Here is a 19,638-nt window from a genome sequence, read left to right as displayed (position 1 = left end):
CACCACCCCTATCACCTTTTGTTTGCTTCTTTTTTGGTTTTGAGACGGAGTCTTGCTGTGTAGTTCAGGTGGTCCTGGACTCACTGGGTAGCCCAGGCTGGCTTTGAACTCATGGCTCTCCTTGTACCTCAGCCTCTCAAGTGCTGGGATTATAGGCATGCCACCCCCATGCTTGGGTTCTGTGCCCATTTTTAAAACTTTTTTTGGCGGGGGTTATTGTTGAAGGTTGTAGGAGTTCTTTGTATATTCTGGATACTAGACTGCTATACTTTTCTGTAAATCTGAAATTATGTCCACAGGAACAAAATAATAGATTCCCCCATTGTCTTACAGCCCTCTATGAACTATGTCTTATCCTGTTTCATTTTTCATCATCACATTAATGCTGCTTAATATGTCATCTAATGCAGTCAGCCTGTATCCATGGGTTCCATATCCTTGGATTCAAACCATTACAGATGGAAAATACTCCACACACACCAAAATTGCATCTGTATCGAATATGTACAGATTTTTTCCTTGTTATTCCTTAAACAATAGTGTAGCAACTGTTTGTACATTTACCTAGTATTATATATTATAAGTAATTTGAGATGATTTGAAATATTTGGGATGATGTGCAAGTTCATATGCAAATACTCTTCCATTTTACACAGAGGACTTGAGCATGCATGGATTTTAGTATGGCGAGGGCATCTTGAAACCAGTGCTCAGACACTGAGGGGTATCTGTAGTTTTCCTCCCCCTCATCCTCCTCCTCTTCCTCTTCTCCTTTCTTTTTCTTTCTTTTTTCTTTTTTAGCGCTGGAGATTAAACCCAGGGCCTTTTGCATGCTAAGCACAACCACTCAGCTATATGCCAACCCCTATATTTATTTATTTATTTTTATTTATTTATTTATTTCAAAGAGTAAAAGAAGGATAACATAATAATGGGGGGGCTTACCATATTACAGACAAAGTGGTAGGAAATTATCAATGGTTGTTGTTTTACGTATTGTTATCTACAGGGTAGTTTCTCAGGAAAACAAATAGACAAATAAGTAAGTTACAGACAGAAGGGGTAGGAGATTATCAATAGTTGTACTATACTTTGGTATCTTCAAAGTGGCTTCTAAAGAAAATAAATAGAGCTATACATGAATAATCACTAATCCAACTGAATAATCATTATCCAATTGAATAATCATTATCCAATCCCTATATTTAATTTCTTATTATCTGCTCTTTCTTAAATAGAAGTATAGCTTGATGTAGGCAAGGATATTTTTCTGTTTTGTTCACTACTATAGCTCCAAGGTTCAAGGTTGCCCAGTCTGCGTCCAAAAAGCCAAATGGGTCTTCTATTTTTGAATGGTCTATAAACTACTAATGGTTTTCACTTTTTAAAATGATTGAAACAAAATCAAAAGAAAACTAATATTTTATGACACCAGAAAATTACATGAAATTTAAATTTCAGTTTGTATTAGCCAGTGCTTACTAGAGTCAGATGTAGAAGAGTACAAAATGCCTGTCGGTGCCCTGGAGACCTGAAGGATCCACATGAGGGCTTGGAGCCCATAGCAGTGTCCCGTGTAAGTCTGTATCCGGAGGCCGAAGGATGTCTGATGGGAGTCAGAAGGATCTGTCCTGGAAAGGCCTAAGGACCAATGCTGGAGGCTCAAGTGTCTGTTCCAAAAGGCCAAAGGATCTATGCAAGAAGGCTGAGGGATCTGCACTGGAAGCCAGGAGATGATCTCTAAGATGAAGAAGAGAGTTGAAGCTCTGAAGAAAGAAAACAACTAAATCTCTTTGGAAGGAAAACAGCCAAAACTCACTGCAGAAAAGCAGCCTCAACAGAGCTCCTCCGAGGAAGGTCAGCTGAAATCCTTCCCTCCCATTCTCATTTTATATCACTCTGACAACAGTCTTCTTTAAAGTGGGTCTTCCATACCTAGAACCATGCTGACTCAATTCAGTTATGTGTTCCTCACTGAAGTTGACAATTAATTAACCACCACAGAGTTCAAAGTGAATTTAGGGTGGAACATCGCTATTCACATTCATTTGTAGGTGTTTTTGCCCCATAATGGCAGAGTTGAGAAGTTGAAGCATTGTCGTGGTTCACAACACCTAAATTATTTAATATGTTTGGCTCTTTATAGAAAAGATTTGCCTGGCATGTAGGTGCCCAATAAATATTTGTTCAATGCATTAAACTTAACTTATACCACCAAAAAGGAATCTAAATTGGAAATCTTTCAAGCATTTAATTCTTGAAAATTCCAGTTTAATTGGCTGTTGAACAACAACAAAAAAATCCCGTGATTCTTTTAGTCAGTAATTCAGTTTTATTGACCTATGTTCATATTGTATATAATGAGAATTGATGATGAGATAGCGGAGAATTAGTAATTTTTTGGATAGCGTTAAGTGACATAGGTGGATTGCATTTTCTTTTTTTGCATTTTTCTAGTGTTAATTTGAAATGGGAGATGACGACGTGGAATGCACATCTTGTTTTTATTTTTTTATTTTTTGTGGTGCTGGGGATTGAACCCACTATCATCCACATACTTAGCAAGTATTTTGCCACTGAGCTACATCTGTATCCCTTCTTATTCTTATTTTAAAAGAATTGAAGAAAATTTGCTTCAAAGGCTATTTTTTCCCTTTCTCATCATTGTAGATAAATAAGATTACCTGTTTGTCAGTGGGGGAACTAATTAAAATTATTTTGATAGCATACTTTTTAGTAAACTTTATTACCATACATCCTCCTACTTTCATTCATCTAAGATGTGTCGAATCTGCACTTGAGTGACAGGGTATGAACACTAAGATATTAGTAATTTCCTGTTAATGTCGAATTTCTCCTGAAAGGAAGATTGGAAATTGGACAAACATAAATCATCTTATATAAAAATGATTTTATAATGTGCCAGTCTCGTTTTTGCACAGCATTTTGAAAACTAAATTGTTTGCATCTGTAAGAGCTGTTAATACGGGTTGCATAATAGATCCCCAGAGGTGCAGTATACCCCGTGGCCTTGCAAACAGCTCTTATTTTTATGCTTTCAGCAAAGAACATGAAATGGGTAATACAGGTTGTGGTTTGCAGTGAGAGCGTAATTCTTTGCAGATCTTTTTGTTGGCATGGTGTTTCCAAATTTCAGTAAGGCAGAAGGGTTTCCATGTCGTGGTGGGAGAGGCGCTCCTGGCTCTCCTCTTGGAGAGCTTCCTTCCCTCCCTTGCTGGGTTAATCCGTCAAAGGGCCCTGTCTCTTTTAAAGGTTGTTAGTAAGCTTAAGAATACACTCCATTATAGAGTATCCTGTAAAAATTAGTTAAGTATCAGCTGGCTTAAGGGGTTACAGTTCACAGTAGTCAGTCATTCTGTTTATATTGAATCACAGTTCACTGCTATTCAGTCATTCTTCAAATATTTATTGAGTACTACCATGTGCCAAACATTGCTTTAAAGGTTGGGATACTATACCTAAAAAGACAAATTTTTGCACTTATAGGGCTTAGGTCTATAAGGAAAATGAGACAAACAAAAATGGAATATATAGTATCAGGTAGTAAAAAGTGCTGTAAAAAAAGTAAAACAGTAAGGGAAAGGAGAGAGATTGGGGGATACTAGGAAAGTGCTACACTTGGTAAGGGAAGGGCCTTGGTAAAATGTCATCAGAGAGGGACATGAACAGAATGGAGGAGAAAACCCTACAGATATGGGGGAGCGGTGTGTTTGCATAGAATAGTATCCTGCTGTGCTTTATTCCATTTCAGTTTTCTTTACAATGACTTGTCACCACGAGACATCGGTCATTTATATATGCATGTATAAATGGATTGCACACAGTCTTCGCTGGCTCTCTTCCTTCTGTAGAACTGCTTGCTCTGCTCAGCATTTTCAAGCAGTGAGCGAATAATACATGCAAGAGCCCTGAGGTTGAGGCTTTTGCTGTGCCCAAGGAATTGCCGCTCTGTGCAGAAAGGATGAGGAAAAGCAGGAGGGAGCAAGTTGGGGCTGGGGTTCAACCAGGAAAGTCCTTGTAAACCTTAGAAATTACGGTTTTAGATTTTGTCCTAAATCTGACTGGAAACACTGTAGGCTTTTTGAAGAGGAGAGGAACAGGGCCAGACAGATTTTAAAGGGAACATAATGATTATTAATCCTATAAAATATCACATGACAGGATCAACAAAGGACTGCTGAAAAGCTTATGTATTTTATTTATAAGAGGATAGTTGGTTCATTTGGTGATTAGTTTATGCCAAGAAATAATACTACTTTTTTGTCAGTTACACCAATTTTAAGTATACAATTTGATGAATTTTGACAGATGAATACAATTATGTAATAACTAGTCATGATATTTAACATTTCTATCACCCAGAGATTTTCTCATACTTATCTACATTGAATCCTCTTCCCTCAGTGGCCCTTGACAACTACTATGTGCCTTGTCTCCACACTAGAACAAGGGATTGAGCCCAGGGCCTTGCACATACTTGACTAATGCTCTACCACTGGTCTCCATCCTCAGCCCTTTTTATTTTGAGAGAATCACAGTGTTGCGCAGGCTGGCCTGCTGCTCATGATCATCCTGCCTCCTGTGTACTGGCACCATGATCTGCTTTTTCTAGATTTGTAGTTCTGCTTTTTCAAGATTTTTCTGTGAACAGAATCATATAATTTGTGGTCTTCTTGCAATTGACTTTCATTTAGAACACTGCTTTTGAGATTTACCTATATTGTTGGGTATATTAGGAGTTTGTTCAATTTATTGCTGTTTTCTATTATATGAATAGGTCATAATTTGGGTTTTTTTTTTTTTTTTTTTTGCCTTTTTGAGACAGAGTCTCGCTATGCAGTTCAGGCAGGACTTCAGCTCACTTTGTAGCACAGACTGGTCTCGAACTTGCAGTGATCCTCCTGCCTCAGCCTCCCCTGAGTACTGGGATTACAGGCGTGCACCACCATGCCCAGCTATCATAATTTATTTTATCATTTAACTAATTTACAGGCATTTGGATAGTTTTCAGCTTTTGGCTGTTGTGAACAAAGCTGGTAAGAACTTTTAAATACACAGTAAATCATTTTTTAAAAATGGTACTGGGGCTTGAACCCAGGGGCACTTTGTCACTGAGCTACAACCCCAGCCCTTTTTATTTTTTTGATACAGGGTTTTGTTAAATTGTGGGGGTGGGGCTAGATTTTGTGCTCCTCTTGCCTCAGTTTCTTTCATGCTGGGATTACAAGTGTGTGCCACCACACCGGCATTGAATGTAAGTCTTTATGTAGACCTATGCTTTAATTTCTCTTGGGTGACTACTTAGGAGTAGAATTGCTGGGTGTGTGGTAAGCGCATGCTTAACTTTAACAAAAACTGCCTTTGCATTCTCACCAGTGTATGGGAGTTGAAGTTGCTCCATGCTTGCCAGTGGTCAGAATAGTCATTCTCTTTAATTTTAGCCATTTTAGTAGTTACACAGCATTATCTGGTGATTTCAATTTTCATTTCCCTAATGATTGCTAATGATACTGGAGAAAGATGATAAACAGAATTTATTTAAGGAGACGCTGTTGTAATAGGTATAGAGACTATTGCTGTATTTTGTAGGGAGGGATGGAGACTGGCCTCAGCTTTGAATACAGTGTGGGCAAGTGGGAATTTATAGCCAAGAATCAGGGTGGGGTCAGTGGATGGAAAGTTAGGAAGGGAAAACACGGGGGAAGGGGAGATTCTGGCTGAGCCAGTCTTAACTGGAGTCTTCATGGAGCTTTTGTTTTACATCTCCCATGAAGCCTGTGGTTCACTTCTGCATTTCACATTAAGCTCTTTCCTTTTGAATGCTCATAGTATTTATTTTCTGTATCGTTCACTTTCTATTTAATTATACATTGTTTTTGTTATTTTCTACTCTGTGGTTTTATTTTTAATTCTGATCTCAAATCTGATCCCTTTGCTCATTTTAGTTACATGGTTAGAAATGGCCTAAATGTTATGGCTAGTTTTTCTGGGGTCTGGCAGAAATCGAGAAAACTGGGAAAGTTTGTAGATGGTTCTGAGTATTTGGCAATCTTTAAAGTGATAGAGTTTTGCTGATTTCCTCGGTAATACTGGTTTACCTTAGAATGGCTCCAAATTTCAGGATTGGCTCAGATTTTTGGAATGTGGAATAGAACTATTAATATTAAACGTATTGCTTGTTTTATATATATATATATATATATATATATATATATATATATATATGTTTTTTGAGACAGAGTCTCTTTTTTTTCTTCTTTTTGAGACAGGGTCTTGCTATGCAGTTCAGACTGGCCTTGAGCTCACTTTGTAGCCCAGGCTGGTCTCCAACTCACAACAATCCTCCTGCATCAGCCTCCCGAGTGCTGGGATTACAGGTGTGTGCCACCATGCCCAGCTGAGACAGAGTCTCATTATGTAGTTCAGGTCCACTATGAAATCATTATGTAGCCCAGGCTGGCCTCAAAATTATGGCAGTCTTTCTGCTTAAAGTGTTGAGACAATAAATGTGTAGCACCACACCCACCTATTACTTGTTATTTTGGAGTGGGCTTTACAGCAACACAGTTGCCCTAGGGAGGCGTTCAATCTAAACTAACTCCCTATTTGTTTGTTTGTTTTTTGAGACAAGGTCTCACTTTGTAGTTCAGGCTGACTTTAAACTAACTGTATAGCCCAGGGTGGCATTGAACCTATGCAACCCTCCTGCCTCAGCCTCCTGAGCCCTGGAATTATGGTCATGTGACACCATGCCTGGTTGTCTTGTTTTTTAAAGTCCAGTCTTGGGATTGTGTCTCCATGGTAGTTATTTTTATTGTAAGACTTTTTATATTATTAGCTTTTGCCTATATTCTCTGGCTGGAGATCAAGTATAATATAATTGCGAGTAGCAAGACTTGGTATACATGTAATTACAGATGGAATTGCTGGGTCAAATAGTAACTCTATGTTTAACTTTTTGAGGATCTACCAGATGTTTTCCAAGCTAGCTGCATCAGTTTACATTCCCTTTGCAGTGTATGAGGGTTCTAATTTCCCCATATCCTTGCCAACATATGTTGTTATCTAATTATAGCCATTCTTGTGGGTGTGAAGTAGTATTTCATTGTGGTTTTGATTTGCCTTTTCCTGATGACAAATGACAATGAGCATCTTTTCATGTGCTTATTGGCTATTTATGTATCTTATTTGGAGAAATCTTAATTTATATCCTTTGCCCACTTTCAAATTGTCTTTACTTTAGAGTAGAACTTTTTAAATATACTTTGAAAAAAGTTGCTTTACATATGTTTTGCAAAAAGTTTTTCTCATTCTTTTTTTTTTTTTTTCTATTTTTTAATGCTGTGCTTTGAAACACAAAATTATTTAATTTGTTGTTTTGAAACACTGGCTCACTCTGTAGTCCAGGCTGGCCTTGGACTCATGGTGATCCTTCAGACTCAGTCTCCCAAGTTCTGGGGTTACAACCTGCACCACTGCAGCTGGCAACAAGGTTGTAATTTTGATGAAGTCTCGTCTCCTCTCATCTTCTCCTCTTATTCCTCCCCCATCCTTTCTTTTTGACTTGGAGGTCTTACTGTGTTTGCTGTGTTGTCCATACTGACCTTAGACTGGTGATCCTCCTGCCTCAACCTCCTAAGTCTCTAGGGTCACAGATGTGCGTCACTGCCTGCCTAACGAAGCTACTTTCTATTTCTAGATTAGGAAATGTTTTTCCGTAAATGGTGTTGAGTATTGTTAAATGTTTCCATTCTGTCCAAAGACATCATTATGCATTTTTCCTTTATTAACGTGGGTGCTACATTGATTTTCAGATACTAAACCAACCCTGCTTTTCTTAGAACCCTCTTGTTCTTGACTTAGAACCCATTTCATATTGTGATGGCTTCAGTGTGTGGTTTTTCTGTGATGAGTTTGTCTTAATATTTGCAAGGTATATTGAGCTGTGGTTTTTGTTTTTTTTCTAATATGCTTGTTTTAGTGTCAGTGTAGTACTGGTATTGTACAACACATTTAGAAGTGTTCTCTCACCTAGCTTTTGGAATTTATAAAGAATGGACATTAATTTTTCAAAAAAGCTAATGGTACTTCAATTTTCATTTTTATCTTTTAGGATTCTCCTTTTACAAATGCAGGAATGGGATCTAATCTAAACCTCCTTGGGGAAATTGAGTGCGATGCCAGCATAATGGATGGGAAATCCTTAAATTTTGGAGCAGTTGGTGCACTTAGTGGTATGTAAGCATTATGACGTCCTATTGCTAGTCTTTGAAAAACTATGTGTATTACCATTTAATACTTCTAAGGACAGTCTTGCTTGAAATAGTGTTGAAAACAAGCAATTTTGTTTCCCTTTTTTGGGTATTGGGAGTTGAACCCAGGGCCTTCATACTGAGCTATGTTCCCAGCATATCCCTGTCACTTGTGGAATTTTTCATGTTGAGTCACGGTCTCGGAAAGTTGGTAACTTGCCCATGCTGGTCTTAAACTTGTGCTCCTTCTGCTTCAGTCTCTCAGAGTGCTGGGAGTACAGATGTATTCCACTAAATCCAGCAGTTTTCATTTCTTCTAAAATTTTAGCTATAAACAATTAAAAATCTGGCAAAACACTTTGTCCAAGTTTTTGATTAAAATTAGATCATTTTGTGAAATATACAAATGTTTTTATCGTGAAAAATTTCAGATGGTATAAAAATATTTATCTTTGATCTTCTAAGTCTTTCCTTTTCATCTCTTTCTCCCAGTGATGTTTAACCAGTAAAAGTCCAATTCCTTTATTTATATATTTAGGTAGTATATTGCAATACAGTTTTATTTTGTGAAGGTGGTTTTTAAAAAAATAACTGTATATGTTAGTTTGAAACTTTTTTCTTTTGAATAGGATATCTTCAAGATTTTTGTCCTCCCTAAAAAAAGATTGTTGTTCCCACATCAGTATATAAAAGACATATCTAATGTTTTATATTTATATATGAATAACACAGATTTTATGTGTTCAGATTCATGAATTTTTAAATGTATATAGCCATATATAACCATATAAATGTGTTCACCTAGATCAAGACATTAATTATTTTCATGTTAAGATGTAAAACTTGTCCATACTTCCAGCATGGTTCTTTCCTCTCAGAATTGTATAACTAATCAGGTTACTGTATATGAAGTGATTTATTTTTGTGCCCTGTTAGGACTGGCCTCATAAAATGAGTGGGGCATTTCTATATTTTTAGAAATGGATTGTATGTGATTAGAATGATTTCTTTATAACTGTTTGGAAGAATTTTTTATTCTGAATTAGTGGGCTTTTCACTATGTGAAGTTTTAAAATATGGTATTCAACATCTTTGGCATTTATAAGATTATGTGTATTTTTTTTTCTCATAAATACTTTTTAGGGAATGTGGCTATTTCTTATGGTTATCACTTTTATTTGGCCAAAGACCTTTTAGTCAGCTCTCTTTATTGAATTTGGTTTAATTCTACTGTGTTCAGAGAGGTGTTGATTCAAATTCCTTGAATCTTTTGAGTCTTACTTTATGTCCTAGCTTATGGTATGTTGTGATACATATTCCATATGAACTTCAAAAGAATGTATATTCTGCAGGTTTTGAATGTAGTGCACTGTGTCTGTCAGGTCAGTTTTTTGTCCTGATCTTTTATATAATTTCTGATGTTTATGATATATAAAAATTATATTTCAGTTAGTTTTGATTTCCCTCTTTCATTATGAAATTTTACTGATATTTAGTACAATTTAATGTGTTTAAAGGCCATTAGCAGTTTTGTTTGTAAACTGTTCATACCTCTTGTATGACTTGTCTTTTGCCTCTGTTTGTAATAGTCCTTGTCATACTGACTTTCAAAATTTTTTATTTGTCACGCATTACTTTCTGTTTTGTGACTTTTGTATTCTCCGTTTCTAGTTTCTTTTATAATTTATAAGTACAGTCAGCTATATTTTGTTCTAATGTATATAACTTATTTTTCATTTACCAGTTTAATACATTGTTTTTTTCTTGTAATGTCTAAAAATTATGTGTGCGTAGCTTATTGACTAACAATAATAATAGTAACTAGCATTTATATAACTAACATGCTAGGCGATATTTTCAGTGCTTTACATATATTAAGTCACTTAATTCTCACAATAACTTTATGAAATCAATACTTTTATCCTCATTTGACAGATAAAGAAACTGAGACACATGAGAGATTTAGTGATTTTTTTGCAGCTTGTATCTGCCTGAGTCAAACTGAGAGACAGAAACCATATAGTAGTTCAAGCAGAAGTTTAACATAAAGATTTATTAAGCTGAGATAGACTAATGACAGATAGATGGAAGTGTATCCTAGAGCAGATGGCAGTATCCAAGGAAGGGTAAAGTTGGAAATTCTAGAAATACTTTCAGGCTTTGCTGAAAAAGGTGTAGCTGTAGCCCCGTGTGTGGCAGAAGAGTTGCTGGAGTCCCTGGGCTGGAGCTGGTGCATAGTCCTTGTGGCGCGACTAATCCTGTGAGGTACAGGTGAGCCCTGGCTGGTACATGAGGTCAGGAGGTTTGGAAATTAAACATGCTGTGCATAGGTTGAAGAGTGGATTTTGGCTCAGTAGACAGCTGTCTCCGTGGAACACTTGCTGTGTGTGCCTGTGGGGCTGAGGATAGGGCGTGGGGATGCAGCTTGGGATCAGGAACAAGGTGTGGGGAGAAGTCTTGTTCTTTCTAGGGCTCTCAACCTTGCTGCTGTGGCCTGAATCAGAAGCTGGTCCAAACATATAGTGAGTGACCCTGTAGGCACTTAGGCCTGGAGCATACCTCGTGGGCCACACAATGCAGACACTCTCCAGGTGCCTGGCCAGCGGGGCACCCTTTTCTACTGTAGTGTGTCTCCGGTGCCCTCTACTGACAAAGCTTACCATGTGCCAGCTGGCAGGAGAATGTAAATGTAAATGGCCCATATCCATTTCCAGAGATTAGGCAACAAAGTGTAAATTCGTATTTGAGAAGGAATAATCTGAGCTGTTAGAGTTACAAAGGAGCCTGATTCTATGTTCCTCATTGTGTTCTTTCTACCTCTCCTGTATGATCTGTTCTGTTCCCACTTACTTGAAATGCCAGTATTGTATATTAAAAATCCAATATAATAACCATTGTTAATTTCCTATCATCTTGTTTTGAAATTATATATTGTTTCTGTTGTTTTTTATTACTGTCTTTAAAATAAAAGGAAACTAAAGAAAAGAATATAAGGTTTCAGAAAAACATTCATGACTAGATATATATTGCCAAATTAAAATTATAATACTAAATTCCAAAGTTGGTAAATACTAAACAGAATATAAATTTTATCAATAAAAAACCCAACTAACATTCTGGCTTTATTATATTCCATTGATGTATTTATCTACCTTGTACCCAAACCATACTGTCTTATTTTGAGTAGCTTTGAATAAAGAATGATATCTTTTCTACTATTTCTTTTGTTTTTTTTGGTACAGAGACTCAAACTTGTGACCTCGCACTTGCCAGGCAGGCACCTTGCCGCAGAGCTACATCCCCAGCCCTATGTCTTTCTATTTTATTTTATTTTATTTTGTGGTACTGGGGCTTGAACCCAAGGCCTTCACACTGAGCTGTGTTCCCAGTCATCTCCACATTCCCTTTTGATTTTATTGTTATTTTGAAACAGAGTCTTGCTAAGTAATGGCATAGTTTTAGGCCTTAGCTACTTGTGTTAAAATTTCAGCTCTGTGACTTTGGACAGGCAGTTTAACCCTCTATGCAAATGTTTTCTTGTTAATGATACAGGCTTTCTAACCATAGCTACCTGATAGAAATGTATCACTTGATACATTGAAAACTTAGGCACTGGACCTGGCACATACTAGGTACTGGGTTACTTTTGCCTTGTATCATCTTCATCATCATCTTGTTTGTCATTGTCATTGTCATCCTGTTTATTATTATTATCCTGACTGTGTTTGCCACACAAATGCCCTCCTAGGAGTTAGTATTTCTCCAAGATGAGCACTGCCATCTCACTTGTACGTAGTATTTTGCCCTTTGGAAATGGTGCAGACCAAATTTTGGGTTGCAGGCTTGTACATGCTTGACCTCTTTTCCCAACTTTACTCTTGTAAGTGAGATTTTAAGGTTTTGGCTTACTTTTCCCCACTAATTTTTCTCCTTACGATAAAATGGGAGCTATTTATAATTATGTTTATTCTTTAATGATTATATTGTCAATAAATGCCTGGAACATTGTTAGATTTGATAGTAGGAGAGTGACACATTTTCAAGTCATTTTTTCTTCTCTATTGTGAAATCTATTAAAAGGAAACCAAATTGAAATGTGTAATTTTTCAAGTTCAGTCTTTGCTGCTGTAACACATTATCAAATGTGGGAATATGTTTTATTTTTGTCTTTTCTTGCATCCGAAATGTACTCATATATTTTTAAATTTGGCTAATTATTCATGATAATTGTTTTTATTGTATATTTGATATCTTGAAAGAGAAGAATTTCTAATATATTTAAATTTATTTTATTATAACAACTATAACAGTTGAATGGGAAGCATAATGACATTCTTTTTCTGCCAATTTTATTTTATAGGAATCAAGAACCCAGTCTCAGTTGCAAACAGACTCCTGTGTGAAGGACAGAAGGGCAAACTCTCAGCTGGCAGAATTCCTCCCTGGTAACTACTTTGTTCTCCCTAACTTTCCCTGTGTCTTTGGTCTTTGGTGCATGCAGTGTTTGAAGACTGTTTTTATCTTTGGAAGGCTGATGCTGTTGGTTACACACCAGCAAAGCATGCCTTTGAGAGTAAGATACACTTCGTTCTGTGATCTTGGAATATTTTGTACACTTAATAAAGCTCCAGATGGAATAGAACATGATAGATCAGAGGAGATCAGAATTAATATTTGCTTTTGCAGTTGGTTATTGAGAGGTTTTTCCTCTTAGTAAGTGCTCAGTTGGGGTTACTGTATCACAAAACTTTGAAAGTATCCTACACATTGTAGAATAATCTAAAGTAGTTTCTGAAAGTTCTTAGAATAAAGGTACATTGAATATTCTAAAAAGCCCGGATTAACCTGTTATCTGGAACTAGTGATCAACAATATTTTGTTTGTCTCACCTAAAAGGGATTTAAAGATCAGTATGAGAGAATTGCAAGTACAGAAACACTCAGTGTATAAAGGATTTTGTTTTTGATCATGGTGTCATCTTAAATAATTGTAGGAAAGAAAGATGGTTGATTAAGGAAATTACGTTGGGGCAATCCTACTTTGTGGAAAAACATTAAGTTAAATTCCTGTTTTATATCACTTTAAAAAATGTAGCCCAAACCTAAAAGCAAAAATATGTAGTATAAAATGTTGCTTGTGAAATAGAACTAAACAACCTAAATGCCCATTAAGGGCAAAACAAATTGCTTTCTATTCATGTTATTAGGTATCTGGTGGTATTAAACAAAAAGGGAGAGAATTATTGTAGTAATAGCATGGATTACTATTAATTTTCTTGGTCTATCATAACAAAATACCATAGATTTGGTTACTTAAGTAGCAGAAATTTGTTTCTCAGAGATCTAGAGGTTGGGGGAGCTGGGGATTTAGCTCAGCGGCACAGCACCTGCCTGGCAAATGCGAGGTTGTGAGTTTGATTCCCGGTACTGGAGAAAAACCAGGAAAAAAAAAAAGAAAAGATCTAGAGGTTGGGACATCCCGTATCAAGTTTTCACCCTGTTCATTTTCTGGTGAGGACTTTCTTCTTCTTCTTCTTCTTCTTTTTTTTTTTTTGTCTTTCTGAGACAAGGTCTCACTATGCAGGTCAGGCTAGCCTTGAGCTCACTTTGTAGACCAGGCTGATCTCGAACTTGGAACTATCCTCCTGCCTCTGCCTCCCAAGTGCTAGGATTACAGGCATGTGCCACCACACCCCACTTGAGGGCTTTCTTCTTGAGGTGTAAGTGGGTGCTTTCTCATTGTGTCTCACATTGGATATATGGTGGGAGAGGGATTGAGAGAGAGAGACAGAGCTTGAGGGGGGTCCCTCTTTTAATTAGCTCCATAATCTCATTGTGAGGGCTTGTTTTAATCACTGTCTTAGCAGTGGGACAAAATACCCGACACCCACCGTTCAGAATAGGAGAGATTTATTTGGGCTGATGCTTTTTAGAGGTTTCAGTTTATAGTCTGCTGGCTCCAGGGCAGCAATGTATGGTGGAATGGTCTGGCAGAGGAAAGCTGCTGGTCTCATGGTGGCCAGGAAGCAGAGAGAGAAGGGAGGAGGCGGGCAGGGAATATATCCTTCCAGGTCGTGTCTCCAGTGACCTATGTCTTGTGACCAGGCCAACCTCCTAACAGCATCATCTATAGCACCCTATGATCCTGCTTCTGAATGCATGGGAGTTTAGGGGTTATTCTTCATTGTAAATCATAAGTGGACCCTACCCTCATGATACCATCTATCTTCAGTTATCTCCCAAAGGCCCTATCTACAAATATCACATTGAGGACTAGGGCTTCAAGATAAAAATTACTGAGTGTATATAATTCAGTTTATAGCAATAGATCTCTACATTGTACTGTGAAAAATTGAAATTGCTGATATAGTCAGTTTATGTTTTCTTCAAAAATTACAAAATAGTATGATGGAGACCAGTCTCCTACTGCATAGGTTAGGAAATAAAACTTCACCAGGGATTAAAGCTGCCTAAACTGAACCCTTTCCAGTGGAATCCTCGACTTTCTCACTGTCTCACATTTTTATCCTGACCCTGTCTGCCCTACTCCTTGTAACGATGGTACTGGATTTAAGCTTTTCTCATTCTCTTACATTCATTCATACTGTTATACTTTAATGTATACGATACTTTAATTTTCTAAAACTAGGTAAATATGTACATAGTTGCACAAAGAGGGTTTAGAAAGGTTACCAAACTTACTGTGAGGCTGAGGCAAGAGTGTAGCCACGGGTTTGACAAGGAGAATATATATGGGAAAAGATGATGACCCTGTCTTCATTAAAATAGAGTAATACTACACCTATCTGGAGCAAGCTAGCTGATATTTTTCACATGCATAATTTTTCAGCTTTATTCTTGTTTTCAAAATTGTTTGATATTGTAGGTATTTTATATTTATGTAGAAATTTAAAATTAGTTTGTTCATTTCTATAGGTAGCTTGCTAGAATTTTGTTAGGATTTCAGTAAGCCCATTTTTTAAGGGCTTTTTTTAAACCTCTCTAAACAGGGTTTTGTAGTTTTCCTTATTCTGGTCTTCCATGTATTTTGTCATGTTTATAGCTAGGTATTTCATTTTTTAGATGCTATGTTAAATAATGTATTTTAAAAATGTTAATTCAAATATTTAGTGTCAGTATATAGAACTATATGTAAATATGATTAGTTTTATCATTGATATTCTATCCTGAGAATTTGCTGAAATCATTTGTTGTAGTATTTTTTTTTTTTTTTGGTATCAGGAATCGAACTTAAGACCTTGTGCTTGTTATGCAGGCACTTACGCTGCTGAGCTATATCCCTGGCTATAGTAGCATTTTTATAGATTCTATAAGATTTTCCACATAGATATTGTATCTTCTGGAAATGTAGTTTTACTTCTTTCTAATATGGATTTCTTTAATTTCTTTTTCTTCCTTAATTGCACTGGTTAGAACCTCTAGAGCAGTGTAGAATATAAGTGTGGAGGTGATATCCCTGTCTGATTCGTTATAGAAAAGAAACATTTGGTCTTTCACCATTAGGTATGATGGCTACTGTAGGTCTATCTCATATCTTCATCATGTTGTGTAAGTTTCCGTCTTTTCCTCATGTTCATGTGGAGAATGTTTCCTTCTTTTCCTCATGTTCTGAGAGGTTTTTTTTTTTTTAATAGGAATGAATTTTGTACTTCATTGGGTCTTTTTCTGCATCTGTTAAGATGGTCTTATGATTACTTGGTTAATCTAGGCATTAATTTTGACTGGTAAAGCAGCAGTACCATTACTAGGCTAAATCCCACTTGGTAATAATGTGTTATCCTTTTTATATACAGTATTGTTCATTTCAATTTGCTAATATTTTGAATATTTGCATGTTTAAGAGTGATGTTAGTTTATAGTTTTATTATTATTACTATTATTATTATTATTATTTTGACCTTTTTGAGATAGGGTCTCGCTGTGCAGTTCAGGCTGGCCTTGAGCTCACTTTACCCCAGGCTGGTCTCGAACTCGCAGCGATCCTCCTGCCTCAGCCTCCTGAGTGCTGGGATTACAGGTGTGTGCCACCACACCTGGCCTATAGTTTTCTTTCTTTCTTTCTTTTTTTTTTTTTATAGTTTTCTTTTTTCTTTGGTTTTGAATTGTTTTACCTGGATATATAGGAATATATATTTCATCAAATTAGGATATATTTTAGTCATAGTGGTCCAATTTACAGTATTTGATTTTACAATGATGTGAAAGCAATTTGAATTCTATAGACACCATAGTTTGAATTTTTTTTCTTCAATCAGATTTTATTGGTACATTTTAGATATTACATAATGATCACATTCATCATAGAGAATTTGTACCTGTACATGATGTAACTTTATTCTTTTTTTCATTCTCTTATCTTCCCTTTGACCTTTCTTCCCTTTCTCATTTACAGATCTTTGTTTCCAATTTTCATTTTCTCACTTTTTTTTTTTTTTACTTTTCTCTTCTTTCCTTTCTCTCTCCTCCCTCTCTTGTTGCCCTCCCCATTTGAACATTTCCTTCCTATTTTACAATACTTAATATACATTTTGCTCCTTATTTACACTTTCAGTTTCTCATACTAGAGAAACAATGCGGAATTTACACATATGTGTCCTATTTATTTACTTAACAGCATGGTCTCAAGGTATATCCATTTACCTAGTGTCAAGCTTATACTTACATATGGTGGAGTAGTACTTCATCATACTTTGAATTTAAATTTATATTATTTTATATTATTTTATTTTATTTTTATTTTTATTTTTTTTCCAGTACCTGGGATCGAACTCATGACCTTGCACTTGCCGGGCAGGTGCTGTGCCGCTGAGCTAAATCCCCAGCCCCCATACTTTGAATTTTAAATTTTGGTATTTTCCTGGGCTAATAATAGTTGAGTCATACTTTCTGGCAATGTTGGTCAGTGGCAGTGACCTGTCAGCCATGTGTGTAAACAACAGCTACTCTGTATGATAACATTGCTAAGCTATGATATTTGGGAGATGAGGTGTAGCAAATGTGTTTGTTTTTTTTTTTTTTTTTTGGTATTTTTGAGACAGGGTTTCACCATGCAGTTCAGGCTGGCCTTGAGCTCACTTTGTAGCCCAGGCTGGCCTCAAACTCACAGCAATCCTCCTGCCTTAGCCTCCTGAGTGCTGGGATTATAGGCGTGCACCACCATGCCCGGCTCAAGTGTATTTTTAACGTGATATTTCTTGTTGTAATGGACTTACCATGATAGAAATAACCCCACTGTAAGTTGAAGAGCATTCATATTTGGCCTCTTGTTGTAGCTCTGTAGATCAAACCGAATGATTTGTTTACTTTTTTCATTCTTTTTTCTCTCTTTGAATGATTTTGAAGTTTCCATTGTTATTTGTTCAAGTTCATTGATTAGTTTTCTACAATATTTAATCATCTACAAATTACAGCCAGTTTATTTTTCATTTCTGACATTGTGGTTTTATCTTCAAAATGTTGATTTGCATATTTTAAGAATGTCATCTTTCTACTTAACATCTTTAATTTTCTCTCTTGCTTCTTGAATATATGAATAATGTTATGACAGTTGTTTTAAATATTTTATATACTAAGTGAAAATTATTTCTGATTTTTTTCAAATGAGTGATTTTCATTTTAGGTAATATTGTCCCTTTTTAGTATATGTTTGATAGTTTTTTATTGGATTCCAGATCTTATGAGTTTTATCTTTTTGGGAGCTGCATATATTTTTTTTGTTGTTTTAATGATCTTGAACTTCATCTAGGATGTGGCTAAGTTATTTAAAAACAGTTTGATTCTTTCACGTGAGACTAGAAAAGCATTTAGCCTTGAGCTAATGTAATACTGCCTTGCTATTGAGGTAAAACCCTGTGAAATGCTATAACAGATGCAGCTAGAATGAGGCATTTCACTCTGGCTGCTGGGTGCTGGAGCTGTCCCTGTCCCTATCTGAACTTGGGAATTTCCTTTAGAACTGTCAAGTTGTTTGTTCCAAGGCTTTGAGTAATCTTCTCTTCCACATTCTTTGATCTCCTTTCAGCCCAAGACTGGAAGGAGAGTCTCTGCAGTTCTCTGGAGTCATTTGTGCAACTCCCTTTTCTCTGGTGCTCTGTTCTGTGAACTCTGGCCTCTTTGGCTTTTCTGCTTGCCCAAGTCTGTCTCTCCAACTCAGGGACTGCTGCACTTAGGTGCTGTGGGCTGGGAACTCTCCTCACAGTACTGAAAGTGAATCCTGTGTTTCCTTTCTCTCAAGGATAACTATCCTCTGTTGCCTGATGTCTAATGTATAATGTCTGAAAGCTGTTGTTTTCTATATTTAATCTGTTGTTTTTGTATTTATTCAGGCAAGATGGTAAATTTATTGTTATTCCATCTTTTCCAGAAATAGAAATCTCTCACATACTTAAAAGTTAGCTATATAATGATAGGAACTTAAAAACAACCAACCAAATTCTGAGTATCCTAAATGAGTATAACCAAATTACTTGTTTTTACTTGGGACTTATTTATACATGATTTATTAAGCTTAAATGTCTATAATGATATTAGATAATGTTTATTGCATTTGTACATCATGGCAAACATGAGTTTGTCTGCATTAGCTCATAAAAATGATATAATTTATGAAGGTAATATACATTTTGTAGATAAAGAACATGAGTCACAGGTTTACCCACAATTACATTGTTAGAAATTTGTGGAGTTCATCCATATCACATTGAGTAATTATTTATCCATCCATTCATTCATTCAGCAAATACATATTTTTCAGTTGCTGTATGCCATACAAGGAGGTAGAGAAACTATAAAAAGAAACCAGAGAACTTAAAAACCACGAGGCATCTGTTGAAGAAGTACACCATTCTCTGGGGACAGCGAGTCATTACACGTAATGGGTGCTTTCCAAGAAGCACCCATATAAAGTTCATTTATCTGTGTAGCTCATTGGGAAAGCAAAAGGTATATTCATTTGATTAGTGTCTAAAAGTGTTGAGAATTTATAAAATCTTGCTGCTTTGTTGGAAACACCCTCAGCAGAACTGGAGGTGGAACGGTTCATTTAACCAGTGCTTCTATTGGTTCCATCATGTGTTGCACTGTTTAAGGACTGATGTTTGGTCAGACTAGTGCACTATTTGATATCTTTATAAAGTTGGTGGCATCATCATCAGGAACTGTGTCATATTTCCTTATTCCTTTATTTAATTAATCTTGCATCTTTTCCATCACTATGCTAGGATATAACTTTCTTGGTCACCTCCATATAGAAAAAGAGTTTGAAGACTCAGACCAAATTGAGTCTGTTGCTAGTTTTTGTAAATAAAGTTCTTTTGGAACACAACCATTCTTTTTTTTTTTTTTTT

The 19,638-nt window shown here is 36.2% G+C and overlaps 1 protein-coding gene across 2 annotated transcripts in view; it reads left to right on the top strand.

The window, feature by feature from the left end:
• Tasp1 (taspase, threonine aspartase, 1) overlaps positions 1–19,638 on the top strand; it is a 235,351-nt gene that overhangs the window by 33,114 nt on the left and 182,599 nt on the right. For both annotated transcript variants that reach the window (XR_001233252.1, XM_005380885.2), the window contains exons 5-6: positions 8,135–8,255; positions 12,634–12,718. Coding sequence is in view for 1 of the 2 variants with exons in the window: in XM_005380885.2 (XP_005380942.1) it covers positions 8,135–8,255; positions 12,634–12,718 (206 nt within the window). In the remaining variant the exon portion in view is untranslated. The remainder of the gene's footprint in view (positions 1–8,134; positions 8,256–12,633; positions 12,719–19,638) is intronic.

Source organism: Chinchilla lanigera, unplaced genomic scaffold (genome assembly GCF_000276665.1).
Source record: "Chinchilla lanigera isolate Chin_1 unplaced genomic scaffold, ChiLan1.0 scaffold00014, whole genome shotgun sequence".
Classification (NCBI taxonomy): domain Eukaryota; kingdom Metazoa; phylum Chordata; class Mammalia; order Rodentia; family Chinchillidae; genus Chinchilla; species Chinchilla lanigera.
The sequence above is the reverse complement of the archived record's forward strand: the minus strand, read 5'-3'. Positions and strand labels throughout refer to the sequence as shown.